The sequence below is a fragment of the Rana temporaria genome, chromosome 4 (assembly GCF_905171775.1).
Source record: "Rana temporaria chromosome 4, aRanTem1.1, whole genome shotgun sequence".
Lineage (NCBI taxonomy): Eukaryota > Metazoa > Chordata > Amphibia > Anura > Ranidae > Rana > Rana temporaria.
In genome coordinates, this window is record NC_053492.1 from 64,726,223 (window position 1) to 64,749,967 (window position 23,745).

The window sequence follows — 23,745 nt, forward strand, 5'->3', positions numbered from 1 at the left end:
CGTCATATGCATTCCAACACTTTTACAACAAAACCGCAAACTAAAATCGCGATGGGTAGCCGAATGTGACGAAACACCGCCATCTTGCTACACACTGCACTTCTCCACCCTATGGATACAGTGAGAAGGGGACAAGCGGACATCTTTGTACACCCCCGGAGTTTTACATTTTACACTTATAACAGTAAACTGAGGTTCTATAGTGAAATACAGTACTCGGAACTCCGTCTAACTGTTTACATGTTAAATTTAAAAAGCAGCAGACTTCTGTCAGATTAGCAAACCTGTGACATCAGCAGGCTTGCCGCTGCTTTTAAAATTCAACATATAAACAGTCAGACGGAGTTTTAAGTACTGTATTTCACTATATAACCTCAGTTTACTGTAATAAATAAGTGTAAAATGTAAAACTCCAGGGGGTGTACAAAGATGTCCGCTTTTCCCCTTCTCACTGTATCCTTAGGGTGGAGAAGTGCAGAGTGTAGCAAGATGGAGGTGTTTCGTCACATTCGGCTACCCATCGTGGTTTTAGTGTGCAGTTTTGTCGTAAAAGTGTTGGAACGCATATGGCGGCGGTGCGCATGTGCAGTGCAAATTTTCTGCGGAATGTCATATCCGGAGCAAACTGTGATGGGTAGCCATATGTGATGAGACAACGGCGCTGGAATCGCGTTGGCTCCCACCCAGGCTGAAACTGCAAGAGGATTGTTTTGAAGCAAATACTGTAGTACAAAGCCAAAATGTTTGTGGACACCAGAGCATCACACCTACCAATATCTATCAAAGTTTATGGACAAGACTCAAATTGACTGAGTTCAGGTGTGCAAATAAGACAGAACTCTAATGGATTTTCTTTCCCTGCAATGCTGCTATAAGTCACTATTGCCGCTATTACTAGTATAAAAAAAAATCCCAAATTTCAGGATATATCCCATAGTTAGTAGACAGTATAACTTTTGCACAAAATCAATATACGCAGATTGGGATTTTTTTTTTTTTTTTTACAAAAACTACATGTTGGCCTACATTTATGAAGATCGATATATTTTTTCAATGTGTTAATTCGATATGTTTTATTGCAGAAAGTAAAAATACATAATTTTTAGGGATGCACCGATTATCGGTAGCCGATACATATCGGCCGAAAATCGCATTTCTGGGTCCCTGCCGAAATAACGTTAAAATGCCGATAATAAAGCTGGGTGATACCATTTTTTAATAGAGGGGGGAGGCAATGTTCATATTAATATTTGAAGACCCACATGCTGGCCGCCAGACCTGCACATAGCGCGAGCAGCGGCAGTGGCACTGTACAAACTGTGTGCCGACTGCTGATCGCGCTCCACCTTGTCCTCCACTCCTAGCTCCTATTCCTGTTGTCTGGACTCCCCCTATGGGGGAGTCTCTTGGTTTAGTCCAGCGGCGTGAGCCGCATGACGTCACGGCCGGAGGCGAGGGAGGACTCGGAGCGCGCAGGGAGCTGTGTCGGAGCATCAGACTGAGGCTGAGACTGAGTCACATCACACTGCCTGCCTATGAGGAACCTAGCAGTGTCCTCCACTTAAAAAGTAAGCAGTACTAAGTTGTGTACAAAGCCTGTTAGGAGCAATATGTTAAATGGCTAGTTTGTCTCTTGTTTGGGGGGGGGGGGGGGCGCAGGCGGAGGCACATGAGGTGACTATGTAAAAAAAAAAAGTATCTGCCATTTTTTCACAGTGAGGCTGCCTGCAATTGATATTTGTTTTGGTAGTCAGATAAGGCAAGCATTGCTCAATAACACACAAACGTTTTTTTTTTTTAAAACGTTTGTGTGGAGGGGAGGATGCGGAGGACGTGACGTGAGTGAGGTGGGAGGTGCCGGACGGCTCCATGGCGGCAGGAGACACACGCCGCTCCAAGGCTCCGTCAGCACCGCTCGTGGCCCCACTGTTTGCAGCGTGAGAGGCTGGGATCTGCGAGGAGCGAGCGGAAGCCTCATCCCTGCTCGGATGCAGGCATACTCAGGGGGTCTTTACCTGAGAGGCGCCGGTGAATGGGCTCCCACTGGACACGCGCCGGAGGATCGGATGCTGCCGTGAGTTCAGCGCTGGGGGTCAGCAGTCGTGCTGGGTGTGTAGAGGTCCATCGGAGATGCGTCGCCAGGGTGCAGCCCAGGAGGAAAATCAAAGGGACTGGTGAGGCGCTCAGTAGAGCCGAGTCTGAGCAGGTCCCCCACCCCCCCCTGTGACCCCCCCTCCCGTTTTTTACAATACTGCTCTCTAGAAGTTCCTACATATGTACATCATAAGGCGCCCTCTGGTGTAAAATTGGAGAATAACTATCATACCATTGGATTTGAATTGTGTGTCTGCTGCATATGAAAGGATTATGAGAACAAAACGTAATCGAATACATAATTAAATATATAACTCATACTGGGACAAGGTGAAGTAATTGAAGGATAATCTGAGGGGAATGATATCTGGTCTAATTGAGCTCCCCACCTGTTGCAATATCTCTATACTATCTGCTCTGCCTGCTTGGCCTGGGACTTATGTATGAGCTCTGGCCCCTGTCTCTACTGCCTGTACTGGCCTTTCTGAACCGCTCTGACGAGCCCGGGTGGGCCTGTGGAGTTAAACAGGAGGGAAACCTAGGGAGACCCTAACACAAAACTAACGACAACCTTGAGGGCCTGGGCATTGAAGCGGTCAAAAATAAAAAAATATATTATTTTCTCCGGACTGTACTGGTACAAAACGCATACGTGAATGTGAGAAGCTGGTAAAATCCCAGTTTCAATGATTGGGGAATAGGGGAAAGAATATTTAGACCCTTCCTGACACAAAGTGTCTACCTTGTTGGCCGGAACAATTAGGACGTACTGGGCGGATGCAACACAAGAGAAACTTCGGTAAATACACTGAAAGTTTTCACCCAATAAGAAGAAAAGCCGGTAGTCCAAGTAACTCTGCCCACAGCAGTAAACATCTTCTCTCGTGTTGACCAGCCCTGTACCTCCTCTTTTCAGTTCGGGGCTCTCGCCTCCCTGTGGCCCTCTCTATATTAAAATATCTATTCTCCCAGGGCATGAGAAGCAGTTAAGGGAAGATAGGAGCATCCATAGGTGAAGAAAATTCTGGGCCGAAAAGGGTGCTAATTACATAAAAAAAAAAAAAAAAAAAAAAAAAAAAAATTCCACTTTCAAACTGGGGAAGAGAATTCGACCCTCTAATAAAATGAATAGATCAACGAGGGGCGGTACCACAAAACCAACCAAGAATAACTCGGGGAATAGCTCCATACAGCAATATATGACGCAGGAAGGGAGCCTTAAAAGCCCAGGTCTCGCAAAAAAAACTGAAAAGAAGAAAACTGAAAAAAAAAAAGATGTAGGAACAGGTAGTGTGGAGAGCTCTAGAGGTGAAACGACACTAGAAAGCGAGCAAGAGCAAAATAATGCAGAGGAACTAGCCCAAGATACACAGCCCCCCACAAAGGCAGAGATGAACGCAATGCTGTTGAGGATGGAAAATGTCATGGAAAATATTATAAGGACAGAAATTAACAAGGTAAGAATAGACCTTGGAGGGCTTCGTGAAAGAGTGGTAGAGACAGAAAAGAGAATAGAGGAGCAGGACCAGGAAATAAACTCCTTGAAAAAGCAAGTAAAGGCTCTGACTGAAAATCAGAGATCGGCGGCATATAGGATCGAGGACCAGGAGAACCGCAACAGGCGACAGAATCTTAGAATCAGGGGGTTGATAGAACAAAAGGATGAAGACCTTAGAAGCATTATGAATACAATCTTTAACCCTCTGCTGGAGAGATCAGTAGAAGATAAGCCCCTTAAGATTGAGAGATTGCACCGTGTGGGGAACCCCCAACAGATGGAAAGATACGGCCCAAGGGATGTGGTAGTGAGGTTCAGGAGTTACGTCGATAAAGCAGAAATATGGAGTAGGCTTAGGGGAAAACCCCCCCTGAGATATAGAGACACAGACTTACAAATATTCTCCGATCTGGCGAAAGAAACACTGGCAAGGAGGAGATGCTTGAAACCCCTCTTAGAGCTGATGCGGGCACAAAATATTAGGTACCAATGGGGATTCCCGGCGTGCCTCATAGGTATAAAGGGGGGCAAAACAGCACGACTTAGGTACCCGGAGGAACTGAATGTATTTTGCCTTAAAATGGATTTAACAATTCCTGAACTTCCTGATTGGGTTGATTAGATGGGCTCTGCCTAGCATGGAACTTTGAGAAGCGGGACGGTGAGGTGGGGGGAGGGGGTGGGGAGGGCGGAGCCAAGGGAGAGCCCCGAACACCACCACGAAAGAGGAGCCAAGGATGAAGGCGAGTAGTCTTCTACCAGCGGCTCCCAGGCCAAGAGCGGGCCAGGGTGGGGTTGGGGGGGAGGGGGGGTTGGGGCAAGGGGGAGGGGGGGAAGGGAGGGGGGGGAAATGGGAAATGGGGGAAGGGAGGGTAACGGGAGGGGGACCATCTGAACGACTCCACAGGAATTCTTCTCAAATTCAAAAAAAAAAAAAAAAAAAAAAAAAAAAGAGAGATAAATGACAGATATTAAGTTCTTATCATATAATGTAAAAGGATTAAACTCCCATATTAAGAGACATAAAATTCTTGCCGAAATCATGCAGTATAAAGCAGACATAGTCTACCTACAAGAGACCCATATTACCTTAGAGTCTAATATAAAGTTGTATTCATCTGATTATCCCGTCTGGTATTATGGAGACACAGTCTCATCGAGATCCCGGGGGGTCGCCATAGGATTTGCAAGGGGAGTTAGATGCACATTGGTTGACAGATTGAACGATCCGGAGGGAAGGTTCTTGTTCTTGAAAGTAAAACTAGGAGAGGAGGACTACACTCTGGCAAATGTGTATGCACCCAATGTGAATTCGGCTAAATATATTAGTAAAATTCTCAGAAAATTAAAAGATTTCGAAGAGGGACATGTGGTGTTAATGGGGGACTTTAACTTTTGCATGTGCCCGAGCCTCGATAGTACGTCCCATGCTCAGGGGAATAACGGTGAGCACCTCAAGCTACTGAAAAAACAAATGATACAAAACCAAATGATGGATGTCTGGCGAATTCTCAACCCCAAGACACGAGACTATACGTTTTTCTCCCCTGTGCATGGGACGTACTCGAGGATCGACTACATCCTCGTAGACCATAGACTTTTGGAGAGGGTGGTCGAAGCAAGGTGCGAGATCTTAACGCTATCTGACCACGCCCCTATAACCATGAAAATAAGCACATCCATACAAAAATGCATTCCTCCTGAATGGAGATTGGATGAAAGTCTGTTGAGAGACGAGGAGGTGGTCGAGAGAGTACAGAAAGAATTGGAATGGTATTTTCAGGAGAATGACAAGGAGGGAATCACAGGAGCAACCCTGTGGGACACCCACAAAGCGTATATAAGAGGGATTTTTATTGCTGAGGGGGCAAAGAAAAATAAAACAAGAATGAGTAAACTAAAAACATTAAAAGAGGAGATTTACAGGCTGGAACAGGAACATAAATTACAGGGCCAAAAGAGGGAAACACTCCGTAAGTTAACTATAACAAGGGATGAATACAAAGCCCTTGCCGAGCAAGAAACCAAGAATTTCATAGACAGGGTAGAGAGAGAAAGATATGTCTGGGGAAATAAACCTAGTAAAAACTTGGCCAGAATGGTAAGAAAAAAGAAAACCAGGAATTTTATCGAAAAAATCAGGAATGGGAATGGGGACTTAGTATATGCGACAAATAAAATAGCAGAATCCTTTAGAAGCTATTATGAAAAACTATACGACGTCCAACAGAAGATCAGGGACCCAGCCGAAAAAAAGGATAAGATCAGGGCAGTATTACAGCAAACTAATCTACCGAAGATAGAAGAGCATGAGATAGAAAGAATGGAGGAAAGTATAACTGAGCAGGAAATAAGGGAGGTCCTAAAAAATACTCCCAATGGGAAAAGTCCTGGACCAGACGGTTTCACGTCTGCCTACATACAAAGGTTTAGTACCATCTTAGTCCCTAGACTATGTCAATATTTCAATGGGTTGGGGCTAGACTATGAGATGAGTAGAGAGGCATTAACAGCTACGATCACTGTCATTAAAAAAGAAGGAAAGGACAATACGAATTGTTCAGGGTTCCGACCTATCTCACTCCTGAATGCAGATACCAAACTGTATGCAAAAATTCTGGCTGAACGAATGAAGGGGGTAATGACTGCCATTGTCCACCCGGACCAGGTCGGTTTCATACCTGGGAGGGAGGGAAAGGACAATGGAGTTAGGGCACTTCTTCTCATGGAGCAGATTAAAGAAAGAGAGACCCCTGGTCTATTCCTGTCAGTAGACGCTGAGAAAGCGTTTGACAGGGTAGACTGGGGGTTCCTGATACAAACACTAGAATTTATAGGAATAGGCCCAAGGATGATCAAATGGATCCAAACGCTCTATTTCCATCCATGTGCTAGGATCAAGATCAATGGATCTCTATCCGCACCCTTTGAGATGAGAAATGGAACCAGACAGGGCTGTCCCCTATCCCCCCTTCTTTTTGTCTTATCATTGGAACCCCTGCTTGCAATGGTTCGACAAAATCCAGAAATATATGGAATAGAAGTTGGAGAAGATGAGCACAAATTATCCGCCTTCGCAGACGACATTCTATTCTATATAAGTAGCCCAAGAGTCACCCTCCCGAACTTAATAGCTACCCTAAAACAATATGGTGAGGTGTCAAACTTCAAAATGAATACAGAAAAGACGGAGATCCTGAATATCAACATTCTTAAAGAAGAAGAACAATATCTGCGGAAGAAATATAATTTCAAATGGCAAAAAGAAATAAAATACTTGGGAATAAAACTGGCAAATACCATCAAGAAAATATATAGAATAAATTTTATCCCCCTACTCAACGAAATAAAAAGTGAAATTAAAAACATATATAATAGACCAATTTCGTGGTTCGGGAGGATAAATGTGGTAAAAATGGTTCTCATCCCAAAAATCCTATACAAGTTTCAAATGGCCCCAATTTACCTACCACCGTCATACATCAAAATAATTAACTCCCTCATAATGAACTATATCTGGAATAATAAAAAACACAGGGTGTCTGCTCAAATCCTAAAACGGGCCAAGAAAAAGGGAGGCTTAGCTGTACCCGATATCAGATTGTATTATAACGCTTCGGTTCTCTCACGGGTTATAGAATGGGCTAAAGAGTCCCAGGACAAAAGATGGATAAATATTGAATGCACATTAGCGAGGGCACAGTTAGGGAGATTAATTTGGAATCCACCACAACACAGATTCTTACACTCCTCAACACACACAATTACTCACAATGCATGGAGGATCTGGGATAGACTTCACAAACAATTAAAAACAGAATTCAACTCACCCCTTATTGATTTAAAAGAAAATGATTATTTCATTCCGGGGACAAAAGAAGTAGGGGGAAATTGGATCACAAATAGAACACAGTTAAAAGATATAACACTAGATGGCAAAATTAGGACACTTCACGATATTAAATATAGGATTGGAATTAGGGCGCTCGACGAGTGGAGATACTTGCAGTTAGTCTCATTCGTCAAGCGCCTACCACACCCTTTGAGGTCACAAGAGGATTACACCTTATTGGAACAATTGTGTAGCATCGAAAGTTCAAAAGGAAATATATCTAAAATCTATAATTACTTGCAGAAAACGGAAGAGTTGGACACGCCAAAATTCATCCAAAATTGGGAAACAGACTTAGGGGTCCCAAGGGGGAAAACGACCATAGGAAGAATCCTGAAAATGACTCACACCTCGGCAGTAGACATAAGAACTGCCGAGATGAACTACAAATGCTTGACGAGGTGGTACGCCACCCCAGATAAAATGGCAAAATTCAGAGGAGGAGAGTCAGAGGAATGCTGGAGAGGTTGTGAGTCAAGAGGAACAATGGCACACCTTTGGTGGGACTGCCGGAAAATTAAAGCCTATTGGAAAAAAATCTTGTCCCTGATAAAGGTAATAACAAAAAAAGAAGTGGAAGATAACCCTTGGGTAGTTCTCTTTCATGGGGGGGAGATTCCAGAGAAGGAGTACAAGGGTTCACTGATCCCTCATTTGCTGAACGCAGCAAAACGATTGATTCCCCTTAAATGGAGAGATGCGAAAAGTCCGCAAATGTGGGAGTGGATCGACTCCGTAGAGAACACTTATAGGAGAGAGAAATTAAAATACGGGAGCTATAAACATAAGGAAGGGGAAAAGGAGATATGGTTACCCTGGTTGGAATTTAAAAAGTCCTGGAGGTTCGCAGAAAACCTGAGAGAGGAATAGGAACACATTTTTCAATTAAGAGAATGAATTCTCAGAGTGGAGTCGTGGGATGGTTCAGGGAGGGGGTGGGTAGGGGGGGGAGGGGGGGATTTAGTTGGGGAGGGGGGAGATGGGATGCTGGGTATTGTTTTTTTTTTGTCACGCAGATATAATCTTTTAAAAATTCCGTACTTACTATAAAAGAGTGAGTTCTAAACGGTGAGAAAAAAAAAAAAAAAAAAAAAAAAAGGGGAAAATATAAAAATAAACAAATAAATAAAATAAAAATTATAACAAGTATAAAAACTCGCAAAAGAAATACACCACAAATGATGCTAAACCAGATGTAGAGACGGAATTATGAATAAAATCATGAGCAAGTCTCTTGCTGGGGTGAAGTCTGAAGTGGCAAAAAAAAAGAGAAAAAAAAAAAGAAAAAAAAAAAAAAAAAAAAAAAAAAAAAAAACGTTTGTGTGTTATTGAGCCATGCTTGCCTTATCTGACTACCAAAAAAAAACATTCATTGCAGCCTCACTGTGCCAACACATACAGCCACTGTGCCCATCAAATGCAGCCACTGTGCCAACACACGTCGCCACTGTGCCCATCAAACGCAGCCACTGTGCCCATCAAACGCAGCCACTGTGCCCATCAAACGCAGCCACTGTGCCCATCAAACGCAGCCACTGTGCCCATCAAACGCAGCCACTGTGCCCATCAAACGCAGCCACTGTGCCCATCAAACGCAGCCACTGTGCCATCAAACGCAGCCACTGTGCCATCAAACGCAGCCACTGTGCCATCACATGCAGCCACTGTGCCATCACATGCAGCCACTGTGCCATCACATGCAGCCACTGTGCCAACACACGCAGCCACTGTGCCATCAAACGCAGCCACTGTGCCAATGTGGAAAAAAAAAATGAAATAGGGGAAAAACAAAGAAACGTCATTTTCGGTTTTTTTTATTTCGGTTTTGTTTCGGTTCTGAAATTTCCATTTCGGTGCATCCGTAATAAAAAAAATTCAAAATTGTCTGCTTAGATTTTGTTTATAGCGCAAAAAAAATTACAAAAAACGCGGTGGTGATCCACTATTATCAAAAGAAAGCTCAATGTGTTAGGAAAAAAATATTTGGGTACAGCGTTACATGACTGCACAATTGTCAGTTTAAGTAACGCAGTGCCGTGTTGCAAAAAATGGCCTGGTCATGAAGGGGTAAATGTTCCGCAGGTCAAGGGGCTAATAAAAAAATAAAAAATAAAAAAACAAAACACATATGAAACAAAACATCCTCAATTGGCACACATTTTTGTGCAGATATTACCTGAAGTTGCTGCTGGAGTTGCTTGATTTCTATGATTCCCAGATCACATTTCTTATCAATATTGTCCAGCTCGTTTTTCCTCATTTGTTTTCTACCTCGGACTTCTTGAACTCTGAGTGTGATCTTCTGGTGTTTTTCATCCTAAAAAAAAAAAAAAGAAAAAAAAAAAAGAAAAGCCCTAGTTAGTCTTGGTAGAATCATTATTGCCGTAAGGCAATATACAGTGCACCCATAAAGTATGCACAGCTCTTCACTTTTTCCACATTTTGTTGTTACTGCCTTATTCCAAAATGTTTTAAATTCATTATTTTCCTCAAAATTCTACAAACAATACCCCATAATGACAACCTGAAAGAAGCTTGTTTGAAATCTTTGCAAATTTATTAAAAATAAACCAAAAAAATCCCATGTACATAAGTATTCACAGCCTGTGCCATGACACTCAAAATTTAGCTCGTGTACATCCTGTTTCCACTCATCATCTATGAGACGTTTCTACAACTTGGAGTCCACCTGCAGAAAATTGATTGGACACGATTTGGAAAGGTGAACACACCTGTCTATATAAAGGTCACACAGTTAACAGTGCATGTCAGAGCACAAACCAAGCCATGAAGTCCAAGGAATTGTCTGTAGACCTCTGAGACCGGATTGTATTGAGGCACAGATCCAGAGAAGGGTACTGAAAAATGTATGTGGCCTCCATCATCCATAAATGGAAGAAGTTTGGAACCACCTAGAGCAGACTGCCCAGACCTACTGAGCGATCAGGATAGAAGGGACTCAGTCAGGGAGGTGACCAAAAACCTGATGGTCACTCTGACAGAGCTCTGTGTAAAGAGAAGAACCTTTCACAAGAAAAACCATCTCAGCAGCACTCCACCAATCAGGCCTGTATGCTAGAGTGACCAGATGGAAGCCATGACTCAGTAAAAGGCACATGACAGCCCGCCTGGAGTTTGCCAAAGGGCATCTAAAAGGACTTTCAGACCATAAGACACCAAATTCTCTGGTCTGATGAAACAAAGAGTAAACTCTTTGGCCTGAATTGCAAGCATCATGTCTGGAGGAAACCAGGCACCGTTCATCACCTGGCCAATACCATCCCTACTGTGAAGTATGATGGTGGCAGTATCATGCTGTGAGGATGTTATTCAGCGGCAGAAACTGGGAGACTAGTCAGGATTGAGAGAAAGATGAATGCAGCAATGTACAGAGACATCCTTGATGAAAACCTGCTCCAGAGCGCTCTGGACCTCAGACTGAGGTGAAGGTTCATCTTCCAACACCACAATGACCCTAGGCACACAGCCAACAAAGAAGTGGCTACGGGACAACTCTGTGGAAGTCCCTGAGTAGCCCAGCCAGAGCATAGGCTTGAACAAAATTAAACATCTCTGGAGAGATCTGAAAATGGCTATGCACCGACACTCCCCATCCAACCTGATAGAGCTTGAGAAGTCCTGCAAAGAAGAATGGGAGAAACAGCCCAAAAATAGGTGTGCCAAGCTTGTGGCATCATACTCAAAGACTTGAGGCTCCAATTGGTGCCAAAGGTGCTTCAACAAAGGATTAAGGAAAGGCTGCGAATAGTTATGTACATGTGATTTTTTTCATTTTTTATTTTTAATAAATTTGCAAAGATTTCGAACAAACTTCTTTCACGTTGTCATTATGGGATATTGTTTGTAGAATTTTGTGGAATAAGGCTGTAACATGACAATGTGGAAAAAATTAAGCACCGTGAATACTTTCCAGATGCACTGTAAGAGTCTAGCCTTAAAGGGGTTGTTTTTTTCCTAAATAGCTTCCTTTACCTTAGTGCAGTCCTCCTTCACTTACCTCATCCCTCCATTTTGCTTTTAAATGTCCCTATTTCTTCTGAGAAATCCTCACTTCCTGTTCTTCTGTCTGTAACTACACACCGTAATGCAAGGCTTTCTCCCTGATGTGGAGTGTCGTGCTCGCTCCCTCCCTTGGACTACAGGAGAGTCAGGACGCCCACTAACACAGCTCCTTTATCTGCAACGTAGAGAGCATCCTGACTCTTCTGTAGTCCAAGGGAGGGGGCGAGCACGACACTCCACACCACTGAGAAAGCCTTGCATTACTGTGTGTAGTTACAGACAGAAGAACAGGAAGTGAGGATTTCTCAGAAGAAATAAGGACATTTAGAAAGCAAAAGCGAAGGATGAGGTAAGTGAAGGAGGACTGCACTAAAGTAAAGAAAGCCATTTAGGGGAGAAAAAAATTGTACCTTTATAACCCCTTTAATGCTAGGTTCGCATCTAGTGGTTTCCTGCGTGCCACGTTTGTGCAATTACAGCAGCCCATTGGGCTGTTGTACATACGGGAGATGCAGGAAGAAGGTCAATGCACCTTTTTAAAATGGCAGCTGCACTGGTTTCATGTGCATGAAAAAGTTTTTAGATGCGTGGGGGTGACATTAAAAATCAAAGGCACCCCCTTATCTGCTGAAGGGAAGATAAGGGAGTGCTCCCTCGCTAGACAAAACACTGCAGAATCCCTCTGCAGGGCAAGGGAGCAGGGCCGAACGATATGTTGTTTATCCAATCACTGAGCAAGTGACACCATAAGAGCAGGCGAGTCGTTTCTTTGCTCTCCTAGAGATCTTGCCATTGATGTGCAACTTCCAGCTAATGGATTGCAAGAGTCATTGGTTTTGAGCGATACCTTCTAGTAGTGCTGAGCAATAGTGTGCCAATATCATTTTCTGCCAATATCATTTTCTGCAAACACATTGAAAACCCATATAATTATGTGCCATCTGTATCCCTGTCCTTTTTCCTCAACTCTGCTGTCTCTAAAGTGCTCACAACTCCGAAAAGGCCAGGTTTAACAATGTAGTGTGGAATGACACTGCTAAGAATACCATACTTTCATGGTTAGTAAGGTGGAATAAAGAAACCAGCCCATCCAGATCAACCTGTGAAGCGTATACCCCCACTCCCATGTATATATACCCCCACTCCCATGTATAACCGCATTCCAATAAAGAGAAAGAAGAACATTACACTAAGTGTTTTCAGTCTCAAGCTATTTCTATTTATTTATTTATTACAGGTACATGACACTAAATTGCATGTTATCTCTGCGCCTGCATGGGGCTCCTCTGGGTACTCCAACTTCTTCCCACACTCCAAAGACATGCTGGTAGGTTAATTGGTTACGGTTTAAATTGGCCCCAGTACGTGTGTATGAATGCGAGTTTGGGGCCTTAGACTGTAAGCTTCTTGAGGGCAGAGACTGATGTGAGTGTACCGTGAAAATAAAAAAAGTCTACACACCCCTGTTAAAATGTCAGGTTTCTGTGATGTAAAAAAAAATGAAACAAAGAAATAATTTCAGAACTTTTATCACACAATGTGACCTATAAACTGTACAACTCAGTTGAATAACAAACTGAAATCTTGTTGGTGGAGGGAAGTAAAAAATGTATACAAATATGGTTGCATAAGTGTGCACACCCTTACACTAATACTTTGCTGAAGCACCTTTTGATTTTATTACAGCACTCCGTCTTTTTGGGTAGGAGTCTATCAGCATGGCACATCTTGACTTGGCAAGATTCACCCACTCTTTGCAAAAAAACTCCAAATCTGTCAGTTTGCGAGGGCATCTCCTGTGCACAGCCTTTGTTGTCATGCTAAAAGATGAAGTTCCTCTTTGCGACAATATTAACTGGCATTTGGAACTGTTTACAATTTCCTCTACCTTGACTAAGGCCCCTGTTCCAGCTGAAGAAAAACGGCCCCAAAGCATGATGCTGCCACCACCATGCTTCACGGTGGGTATGGTGTTCTTTTGGTGATGTGCAGTCTTGTTTTTGCACCAAACATATCTTTTGGAATTATGGCCAAACGGTTCAACCTTGGTTTCATCAGATCATTACATATTCTCCCACATGCTTTTGGTAGACCTCAGATGTGTTTTTGCAAAATTTGGATCAGGTTTGGATGTCTTTCTTTGTAAGAAAAGGATTCCGTCTTGCCACTCTACACCATATAAAATAAAGAATACAGGAGACTGCTGTCAACCACTCAGCCAGTACTTGCCAGATATTCCTGCAGCACCTTTAATGTTGCTGTAGGCCTTGTGGCAGCCTCCCTGACAAGTTTTCTTGTCTTTTCATCAATTTTGGAGGGACGTCCAATTATTGGTAATGTAATTTTCTCCACTTGATGACTGTCTTCACCGTGTTCCATGGTATATCTAATGCCTTGGAAATGCTTTTGTACCCTTCTCCTGGCTGATACCTTTAAACAATGAGATCCCTCTGATGCTTTGGAAGCCGTCTGTGGACCATGGCTTTTGCGATAGGATGCAACTGGGAAAATGTCAGGAAAGACCTACTAGAACAGCTGAACTTTATTTGGGGTTAATCAGAAGCACTTTAAATGATGGTAGTTATGTACTGACTTCTATTTAACATGAGTTTGAATGAGATTGCTTAAAGCGGAGGTCCAGCTAGGATTTTTTTTTTTTTTAAAGTCAGCAGCTACAGTGTTTGTAGCTGCTGACTTTTAATAAGCACACTTACCTGTCCAGCGTGCCCGCGATGTCGGCTGCCCGAGGCCAATCCATGCTCTGGATCGGGTCCCGGCGCCACCATCCTCAGTGTGGCTTCACTGCCCGTTTACTACTGCACATGCGCGAGTCGCACAGCGCTTTGTGAATGGGCGGCTGTCCTCTGGGACACACACAGTTCCCAGAAGACAGAGAGCCCCATTTCCCAGGAGGAGAAGAGAGAAGATCACCGCGGAAGAGGAAGTTGCAGATTAGGACAATCTGCCTAGCAACAGCCATTTCTGGCAAGTATAAAAAATATATATAATGGCTTTTTTTTTAATTTAGGGTGGACCTCCACTTTAATTCTGAACACAGGTACATCCCTAGTTATAAGACGGTGTGCACACTTATGCAACCACATTAGTTTCGTTTTTTTATTTTTACTTCAGTTTGCTTTTTAATTGAGTTGTACAGTTTATAGGTCACAATAAATGTGGAAAAGTTCTGAAATTATTTATCTTTGTCTCATTTTTGACATCACAGAAACCTGACATTTTTACAGGGGTGTGTAGACTTTTTATATCCACTGTACAAAACATATGTAAAGCGCTGTGAAAATAGACGGCGTGTGCATTTTTGCACAAATTACAGGAACATGAAATATTCCAAATTCCTCACCAATGCTTCCAGTTCTAACTGTAAACTCTTCTTCTTAGACTTCAGCCTGATGATTTCCTCTTGTTCCCTGTTCCTCTGGTTAAACAGCTCCTGACGGCGAATCCTCTCCAGTTCTTGCTGCCTTTGGCGTTCCAGCTCTTGCTTTGCAGCCTGCAGGAAGATTTGCAACATGTACAGCTCAAATTATTATAGGACACCTTTCTATACTTCCATTTGCATCCATCAAGTTTAGTAATGATGGAATGTCCGAGTCATCAGTCTGTTCTTGTGATCCACCAGTATAATGATACACGCTGTACAGCAGGAGTCTACACCAGGTGTTCTTTGCTGGGGGGGGGGGGTAACCATTCACCTTAAGTTATGGGAACAAAGTGATAACGAAATGGGGCTGCATCTCTTATTAAAAACAGAATTTTCTAAAAAATAATATGCCGGGTGACACTCAAGAAACATTGTTTATAAGTGTTCCTTCATTCATGTTTTGATTGCACAAAAGAAAAAAGAAAATATCTCACAAGTTGTAACTAGCTTGTGTATTTTTATTTGCTTTATAAGTATGATCAAATGCATATGATTTTCTTTCATCGGTTCTTTTCCTACTGTATTTATCAATAAGTAAAGCAACACCAAGTTACTAACCTCTTGATATCATATTGATACCTAGAAGGACTGGTGATGATGCTGGTGAAGAAGGGCTGGGGGTTATGGGTAAATATTGCACAATCTGCTAAGGGTCTGCACTCTTAAAAAGTTAAAGTGATAGTGAAGACAAAAAAAAAAACAAAAAAAAAACACAACCTCCCTGCAAGACAGTCATAATGTGCTAGTATGCAAAATGAAGCCCTCACTGCCGACAGGGCTTCCATCTTCACCCGGTCTTCCTTCCAGGTTTGCGGTCCTTTGAATGGTCGAGCCGTGATGACGTCACTCCTGCGGATATGCACAGGAGCCATGATCTCGGCATAACGCTCTAAAGGGATAGCGTACTCAGTATGCCGTTCTTTCAGAGCGCGGTGCGAATGCACTGCTGACAACACCGGCTGCAGAGCCAGAGAATATCTCCTAAATGGTACACGTTTAGGCGATAGTCCTAGTACCAACAGGTAAGCTTTATTGTAAGCTTACCTGTAGCAACAAATTAAAACAATTTTTTACAACCACTTTAAGAACCTGAATCAAAAAAGAAGAACCGCCCAGAGCACCAACTAAATTCTCCTATTCTGATGATGAAAGGCATCAGAGGGATATGATACATGAGAAATCCAAACAGATAGAGGACCTACCTCTCTCCTCTCAAACTCTTTCCTCTTCTCCTCCTCCCTCTGTCTCTCCAGCTCACGCTGTCTCTCCAGACGCCTCTCCATCTCCAGCTGCTTCTTTCGCTCCTGCTCTTGCCGCTCTCTCTCTCTGCGTTCCTGTTCTTCTCTTTCTTTCTGAGCCTTTCGTTCAGCCTCCCTCTGTTGCTGCTCAAGCAGGACTTGACGCCTCTTCTCCAGCTCCTGGTTACCCCGTTCCATGTTCTGCTTCCTTTTATCTTCAAAGGACACTTAAATTTGGAAAACAAAAAAAAATGAAATTAGACGTTCTGCTTAGGTTTAGGGCCAAAACAACTAATCGGTTAAATCGACAACTAATCAATTATGAAAATAGTTGTCAACCATTTTCATAAGCAATTAATCTGCCAGCCGATTAGTTGGCCTGCATGCAGAATGCATTATTTGTTTACATATCAGGAACTACAGTGCAGCACACATACAGCTCAGTACACCATCCATACATGTCAGTAAGCGCCTGAGAATTTGTGACTAGCAATGCCCTTATTGGACATATAGTCCTGGGCAGGAAGCGAGTGGTTCTAAAGGCAGAAGATTTTTTTACCTTGCTAGAGGGGCATGCTATACTATACTTTGCAGCTTGCACTTGGGGCACTCTGAAGGCAGGAGGAGCCAGAAACATCGGTGGGGGACCAAAGAAGAGGAGAATCAGGGCTACTCTGTGTCAAAGCCATTACACAGAGCAGGCAAGTATAACATGTTTGTTTTAAAAATAAAAAAAATCACTAACACTTCCTGCCCGGCCTATAACAGAATGATGGCCGGGCGGTGGTACCGTTATCCTGACTAGGCGTCATATGACGTCCAGCAGGATAACATTCCGGCACGCAGTGCAGCGATTGGAGGTGCTGTTTGTCAGTTTGACACACTGCATCTTCATTCGTGGTATGGAGCCTCTGACGCGATGATCAGCTGATCATCGCGTGGACCAGAAAGTGCCAGTAAACGGAAATCCTCCGTGTGGAGAGCGCAGATCGGTGGCTCTCCCTGTCAGAGGGGGTGTCTGTGATGATAATCAGCACATTGATCAGCACAGCCCCATCAAATGTGCCACCACAGCTACCAATCAGTGCACTCAGTGCCCAGTAGTAACACCTGTCAGTGCCCACCACAGTGCCAATCAGTGCCCAGTAGTAACACCTGTCAGTACTTCATCAGTGCTGCCCATCACAGCAGCCACCTCATCAGTGCCGGGAAAAAAACAACATTTTATAACCGAAACAAAGAAAACCTTTTTGTTTTTCAAAAATGTCAGTCTTTTTTAGTTTGTTTAGCAAAAAATAAAAAACCCCAGTGGTGATCAAATACTACCAAAAGAAAGCTCTGTTTGCGGGAAGAAAATTATAAAAATTTCGTTTGGGTGCAGTGTTGCATGACCGTGCAATTGTCATTCAAAGTGCGACAGTGCTGAAAGCTGGAAATTGTCCTGGGCAGGAAGGGAAGAAAGTGCCCGGTATTGAAGTGGTTAAAGATCTTGAGCTGGGAAGATCAGCATCTGAATCCAGAGAAGGTGGAGGCTGATAGACTGGGGATAATATAAGGCATTACAATTACATTTAAAGTAATCTTTTACCAGTATTGTTCATTAACTTTAAAATTATCATAGCCATGAAAAAAAAAATAAAAAAAATAAAAAAAAAGTTCTAGCTTTTAGTACCACTTTAATATAAAAGATTCCCATCACCCTTTATATAGCTTCAAGTTAAAATGCCCATAGATCCTACTTATGAGTGTATTTTTTATTATATGTATGATATAAGTAATAAATATAATTTACTTTCACTGTTTCACAGTATAAATGAACCCCTTATAGTAGCAATTATTTGCTCTTTTTATACTATAAAGGGTCTCTTTTTCGTTTTTTTTTTTAAACCTCGGATGACAGGTAATACAAAAAAAAAAGCATGCTGCTGCTACTAGACGTCTTAGGCCGGGTTCACACCTATGGGTTTTTTGGTGCTTTATGCATAAATGTACTACTGTTCATTTAACATCTATTCCCATTGGACACGTTCACATCTATACATTTTTTTTAGCCGCTGCGTATTTAAAAAGGGTCAGGGACTTTTTTTCAACCCAAAACGGTTCTTTTGTTTGCTTTTTTTGGTTCAATAAACATCAATGGAGAAGCTGCAGAAAAGTGTGTAGTGCGCTGTTGTCGATTTGCGTTTTTTACTCTGCCCAAAAACAAATTGGCCAAAAGAAAGCATAAAAAATGCAAAATGAAAATTGTAGCCAAATTACATGTGCAAAAACGCACAGCAAAAATCACTGCAGAAACAGGTCAAAAGCAAACTGTAGAGGTGTGAACTGAGCCTTATGCTGGCCGTACACGTATCGGTTTTCGGACGAGAATTATGAAAAATCTGTACATTCGCTGAATGAAAGAATGTCCTTTGAAAATTTCTCTTGCTTTTAAAATGAATGTCATTTCTGAACAAAACCCACATACACTGTCTGAAAATTTCTTTGACCAAGAAGTTTTCTCTTTTGCTCCTTCAAATTTTCTTGTCACTGTGGTCGAAAACGAACGTCGATTTGACCCCACTAACAATCGAACAAAGGTTCTTCAAATTAATTTTTTTTTTGAAGGAAGACATGTAGCCAGATTCAGAGAGAGTTAGACCTAACTCGGAATCTGCGCCGTCCTTAGTTTAAGTGTATGCTCAAACTGAGATACACTTAAACCTAGCTAAGATACGACGGCCTGCGCCGTCGTATCTTAGGGTGCAATTTTTCCTTTGGTCACTAGGTGGCGCTTCCGTTGAGTTTGGCGTAGAATATGTAAATGCCTGGATACGCCGATTCACGAATGTACGAGCGCCCGTCGCAGTAAAGATACGCTGTTTACGTAAGGCATTTTCCGGCGTAAAGTTATTCCATCAAATAGCTGGCCTAGTCAATGTTAAGTATGGCAGTTGTTCCAGCGTCGAAATTTGAACATTTTATGTCGTTTGCGCAAGTCGTCCGTGAATAGGGCTGGACGTAATTTACGTTCACGTCGAAACCAATACGTCCTTGCGGCGTACTTTGGAGCAATGCACACTGGGATATGTACACGGACGGTGCATGCGCCATTCGTTACAAACGTCAATCATGTCGGGTCACCCACCATTAACATAAAACACGCCCCCTCATCCTTATTTGAATTAGGCGCGCTTACGCCAGCCACATTTACGCTACGCCGCCGTAAGTTAGGAGGCAAGTACTTTGTGAATACAGTACGTGCCTCTTTGACTTAAAGCGGCGTAGCGTAAATACGGTACGCTACGCCGCCTTAAAGATGCGCACCCCTACATGAATCTAGCTAACGGTTTGTGAATGGCCAGCATGCGCTGGTAGCTTTTATGAAGCCACCTACCGTTAGCTAGATTCATGTAGGGGTGCGCATCTTTAAGGCGGCGTAGCGTACCGTATTTACGCTACGCCGCTTTAAGTCAAAGAGGCACGTACTATGGCAAGGGAGTCTGAAAATCTGCAAAACAGTCTTTAATTTTATTTTTCTTTAAATTAAAAATTTGATCTCGGATTTACCAGATTCAACCTCTAAGGCCGCGTACACACGCTCGGACAAATCCGATGAGAATGGTCCGACGGGCCATTTCCCATCGGTTCACCGCTGAAGTGGCCTGATGGTCTGATGTGCGTACACACCATCATTCCAAAAACCGATCGGGTCAGAACGCGGTGACTTCAAACACACAACGTGCTCAATAAAACGAAGTTCAATGCTTCCAAGTAGGGTTGTCCCGATACCACTTTTTTAGGACCGAGTACAAGTACCGATACTTTTTTTTGTGTACTCGCCGATACCGAATACCGATACTTTTTTTTTAAAATGCAGCCATGTGTCCCCAAATGCAGCCTTGTCCCTAAATGAAGCCTAAATGCAGCCATGTCCCTAAATGCAGCCTAGTGGGGCTCAGTGTGGATGGAATGGACTACACTAGTGGGGGCTCAGTGTGATCAGCCATAGAAGTACACATTGCTTTCTCTCTCTCTCTCTCTTTCTATGTGTCTGAGAAGAGGACCTGTTGATTTCTGAGTGTTGATCCTCTCCTCTGGGTAATGACTTCCCCCTGCCATCTCTACACAACACACACCTCCCCTCCTCCTTATATTATACATGGGGGGGGGGGTCTGTAGTGATAACACATTTCCTGCTCCTCAATATAGATGGTGAGTGTTGTCATCCTATCAGAGGACAAGCTCTGACCGGGAACAGCGCCCCCCATCCAGGGACCGGTGCTGTGCAGTGGACTGTTGGGGGATTACACACACTGTAACTTTCTGGCTGGACCCAGTGGGGGAGGGGAGATCTCCGTATTACAAGTCCCGGAGCCATCCGTGAGAAGTGAAGTGATTATCAGGGCCGGGAGGTGAGGGGTTAAGCCGCGGGATGGCGCGGTGTGCACGGGGATGGGGGGGAGGGAGCTTACCCCCTTGACATCACTCCTCTCCCTCTGGCTGTCAGTGTCCCTCTGTATATCGCGGGGTAAATGTGCAAAGTCAAACTAAAGTGAAAGTCAAGCCCCCCCACCCCCGCCGCTGCCGACATCTAGTTGATCAGCGCGGGGAACATACAGCTTTCATTTGAATAGCTGTGTGTTCCCCGCGCGCCTCGTCATGTATAAGCACTCCCCCTTGCTCGGGCACTTTGATAGACATATCACCCGTCCAATCCTGGGACGGGTGATATGTCTATTAAAGTGCCCGGACAAGGGGGAGGGGCTATACATAACGAGGCGCGCGGGGAACACACAGCTATTCAAATGAAAGCTGTATGTTCCCCGCGCTGATCAACTAGATGTCGGCGGGGGTGGGGGGGCTTGACTTTCACTTTGGGGACTAGGCAGCAGCGGCGGCGGCAGGTCTCCTCTCCTCCATACCCGAGGAGTGCTCTGCTCCGCCCGCTCTCCGCCCCCTCTCCACCCGCTCGTGGCGGGGGGGGGGGGGTTGGGGGGGAAGTATCGGGGGAAGCATCGGGAGCATTTGCGCGAGTACAAGTACTCGCACAAATGCTCAGTATCGGTCCCGATACCGATACTAGTATCGGTATCGGGACAACCCTACTTCCAAGCATGCGTCGACTTGATTCTGAGCATGCGTGGGTTTTGAACCGATGCTTTCTGTACTAACCATCGGTTTGGACCGATCGGGCAGCGGGCCATCGGGTCGATTTTAAAGCATGTTTTAAAAATTTCGACCGAAGGACAACAGACCTATGGGCTATACACACGGTCGGTTTGGACCGATGAAACTGAACCTCGGTCCATTCTCATCGGATTTGTCCGACAGCCTGTACGCGGCCTAATAGTATCTACCACTGATGGCGAACCTTGGCACCCAAGATGTTTTGGAACTACATTTCCCATATTACTTAACTACACTGCGGAGTGCACAAGCAAAATGGGAAATTTAGTTCAAAAACATCTGGGGTGCCAAGGTTTGCCATCACTGGTATATACAGTATATCTCTTCTGTCCTTCTCAGAGTGGATTAGAGATTTTGCTCCTTAACCATATAGTTGGTTATTAATATTTACTCTATTAAAATAGAGGCTAAACTGTGCCTGTGTGTTATATGCAGGGGGCTGTAGAAAGTTTTTTTCCTGAAACTTCCCTCTTAAAGTTAGGGTGCGTGTTATACGCCGATAAATATGGTAGATATGTCATTTTTTATTTTAAACTTTACATGTTAACTAAGTTATACACCACACTTTTGTTAAGGTCATTATCCGATTAATCAAAACAATAATATCGGCCAACTAATCGATTATGATAATAATCGTTATTTGCAGCCCTACTTAGGTTTATTATAACATTTTGCAGATAAGTAATTTTTCTTCACTGATATGTGCTGATGAGGCTGCACTGATGATCAGTATAAACAATATGCTCACAGCCTTGCTGGTGATCAGCTCTCATTTCCTCACACAGACAGAGCGCATAAGGAAAGGACTGTTGCTAAACAGCAGGTCAATTTACATGCGACCAGCTGTGATTGGAAATAGCTGATCACATGGTAAATGGCTGCTATGATTGGCCCTTTACCCGATCTGTGATCAGCTGTGTGCGAATGACATAGCGGTCACAGAGCGGGCCCCAGTGAGAATGGTTCTGGGAGGATGTCTATGGACATCTTTCGGCTATAGCATGGTACTAAAGTGGTTAAAGATATCAACAAAAAACTGTTTATTACCAAGGACATTGCCAGAGACTAGATCCATGCATTCAGAAAGAGGCGGCCAGGTACACATGATTTACAAATGCAGCAAAGTTCTGGCCTTCCAGAGTACTGTTCCTCACAAAAAGTACCGTAATCAGCACAATTACCATATAGACAAAAATCTCACCATTTCTCCCCCCCAACATAAAAACACCTTGGAATGGTTAATTTCATAAAAAAAAAAAAAAAAAAAGAAGTGCAAGACAAGTTTCAAACCATCAGTCTTGCTCACACCCTTTACACTCGGGCCATCATGTTGTGGGCTTTTTTCACATGAAATTATTCATTTTAAGCTTCTGTTATCCAGGAAGACAACCTAAGCTTGAATCTGTATGGTGAATGCACGGATTGCTTTCACTTCGGGAATTAGGATGTTACTAGAGAAGAATGGACCGTGCACACCTATTTCAGAAGATCTACATCTAGCAGGCGAGTTGTCATCTTCTTGTTGCACCAGTACTTGCAAGAATTAGAATACATTTAAAATAAAAAACGAATTTTCTTACACAAATTTCATTTGACACACAGGCACCTTGCAATGCCTTTCACACACAGAGGAGCCTGGGGGTAAGCCCGATACTACAGCCCATGTGCACAAACATCACCTCTCATTGTATGTCTGAACACATGATCAGCCATAAAAAAAAAAAAAGTAAAAAATAAAAGGTTATCTAGATTTACCTGGTGTCTTCTTCTGAGGGGGTTCCTCTTCTTGCATCCTATAGTAGGTGGGCAGTGTTCCATTAATGGGATCAGAACCACTAAAAGGAGACAAAACCAAATAAACAAGACTCTGAAAACATCAATATCTGCTGTAAGATATGCATAAATAAGTTCAATTGTAAGTTGGGTAAGAAAACGGGTAAAATATTAGTTCCTTACGTAATACTTCAGGTTTGTAATGTGAATAGACAAACCCTTCCTGCAGCTTCTGGATTAATCACGCAAGTAAGGATTTCAAATACAACATCAAAAAGGTACAAACGTGATATAAAACACGAGGAAACATTACCATAGTGCCCTAGACTTCATTATACTCCGCTCCCACAGCGAAGGTCTGCGTAAATGGCTAGTTTACTCCTCATACAGCCTATGTAGTTACAGCTTTGTATTAGATGCCAGCATACTTATTTTGACCCCCTCATACACCCAAGTACAGCCCATGTAGTTATAATGTTGTATTAGCTGCTGGTGTACTTACAGCTGTGTACTGGCTTCTAGTTTACTTACCTTGAACTCCTCATACACCCTGTACAGCCCATGTAGTTAAAGTTGTGCATTAGATGCCAGCATACTTATTTTGACCACCCTCTGA

The 23,745-nt window shown here is 43.3% G+C and overlaps 1 protein-coding gene across 7 annotated transcripts in view; it reads right to left on the bottom strand.

Annotated features, from left to right (window-relative positions):
- The window catches only part of ITSN2 (intersectin 2), a 270,233-nt gene that overhangs the window by 108,774 nt on the left and 137,714 nt on the right, over positions 1-23,745 (bottom strand). For all 7 annotated transcript variants that reach the window (XM_040348499.1, XM_040348497.1, XM_040348495.1 and 4 more), the window contains 4 exons: positions 23,112-23,191; positions 16,152-16,414; positions 14,869-15,018; positions 9,661-9,801 (listed from right to left, as the gene is read on the bottom strand). In XM_040348499.1, coding sequence (XP_040204433.1) covers positions 9,661-9,801; positions 14,869-15,018; positions 16,152-16,414; positions 23,112-23,191 — 634 coding nt within the window. The remainder of the gene's footprint in view (positions 1-9,660; positions 9,802-14,868; positions 15,019-16,151; positions 16,415-23,111; positions 23,192-23,745) is intronic.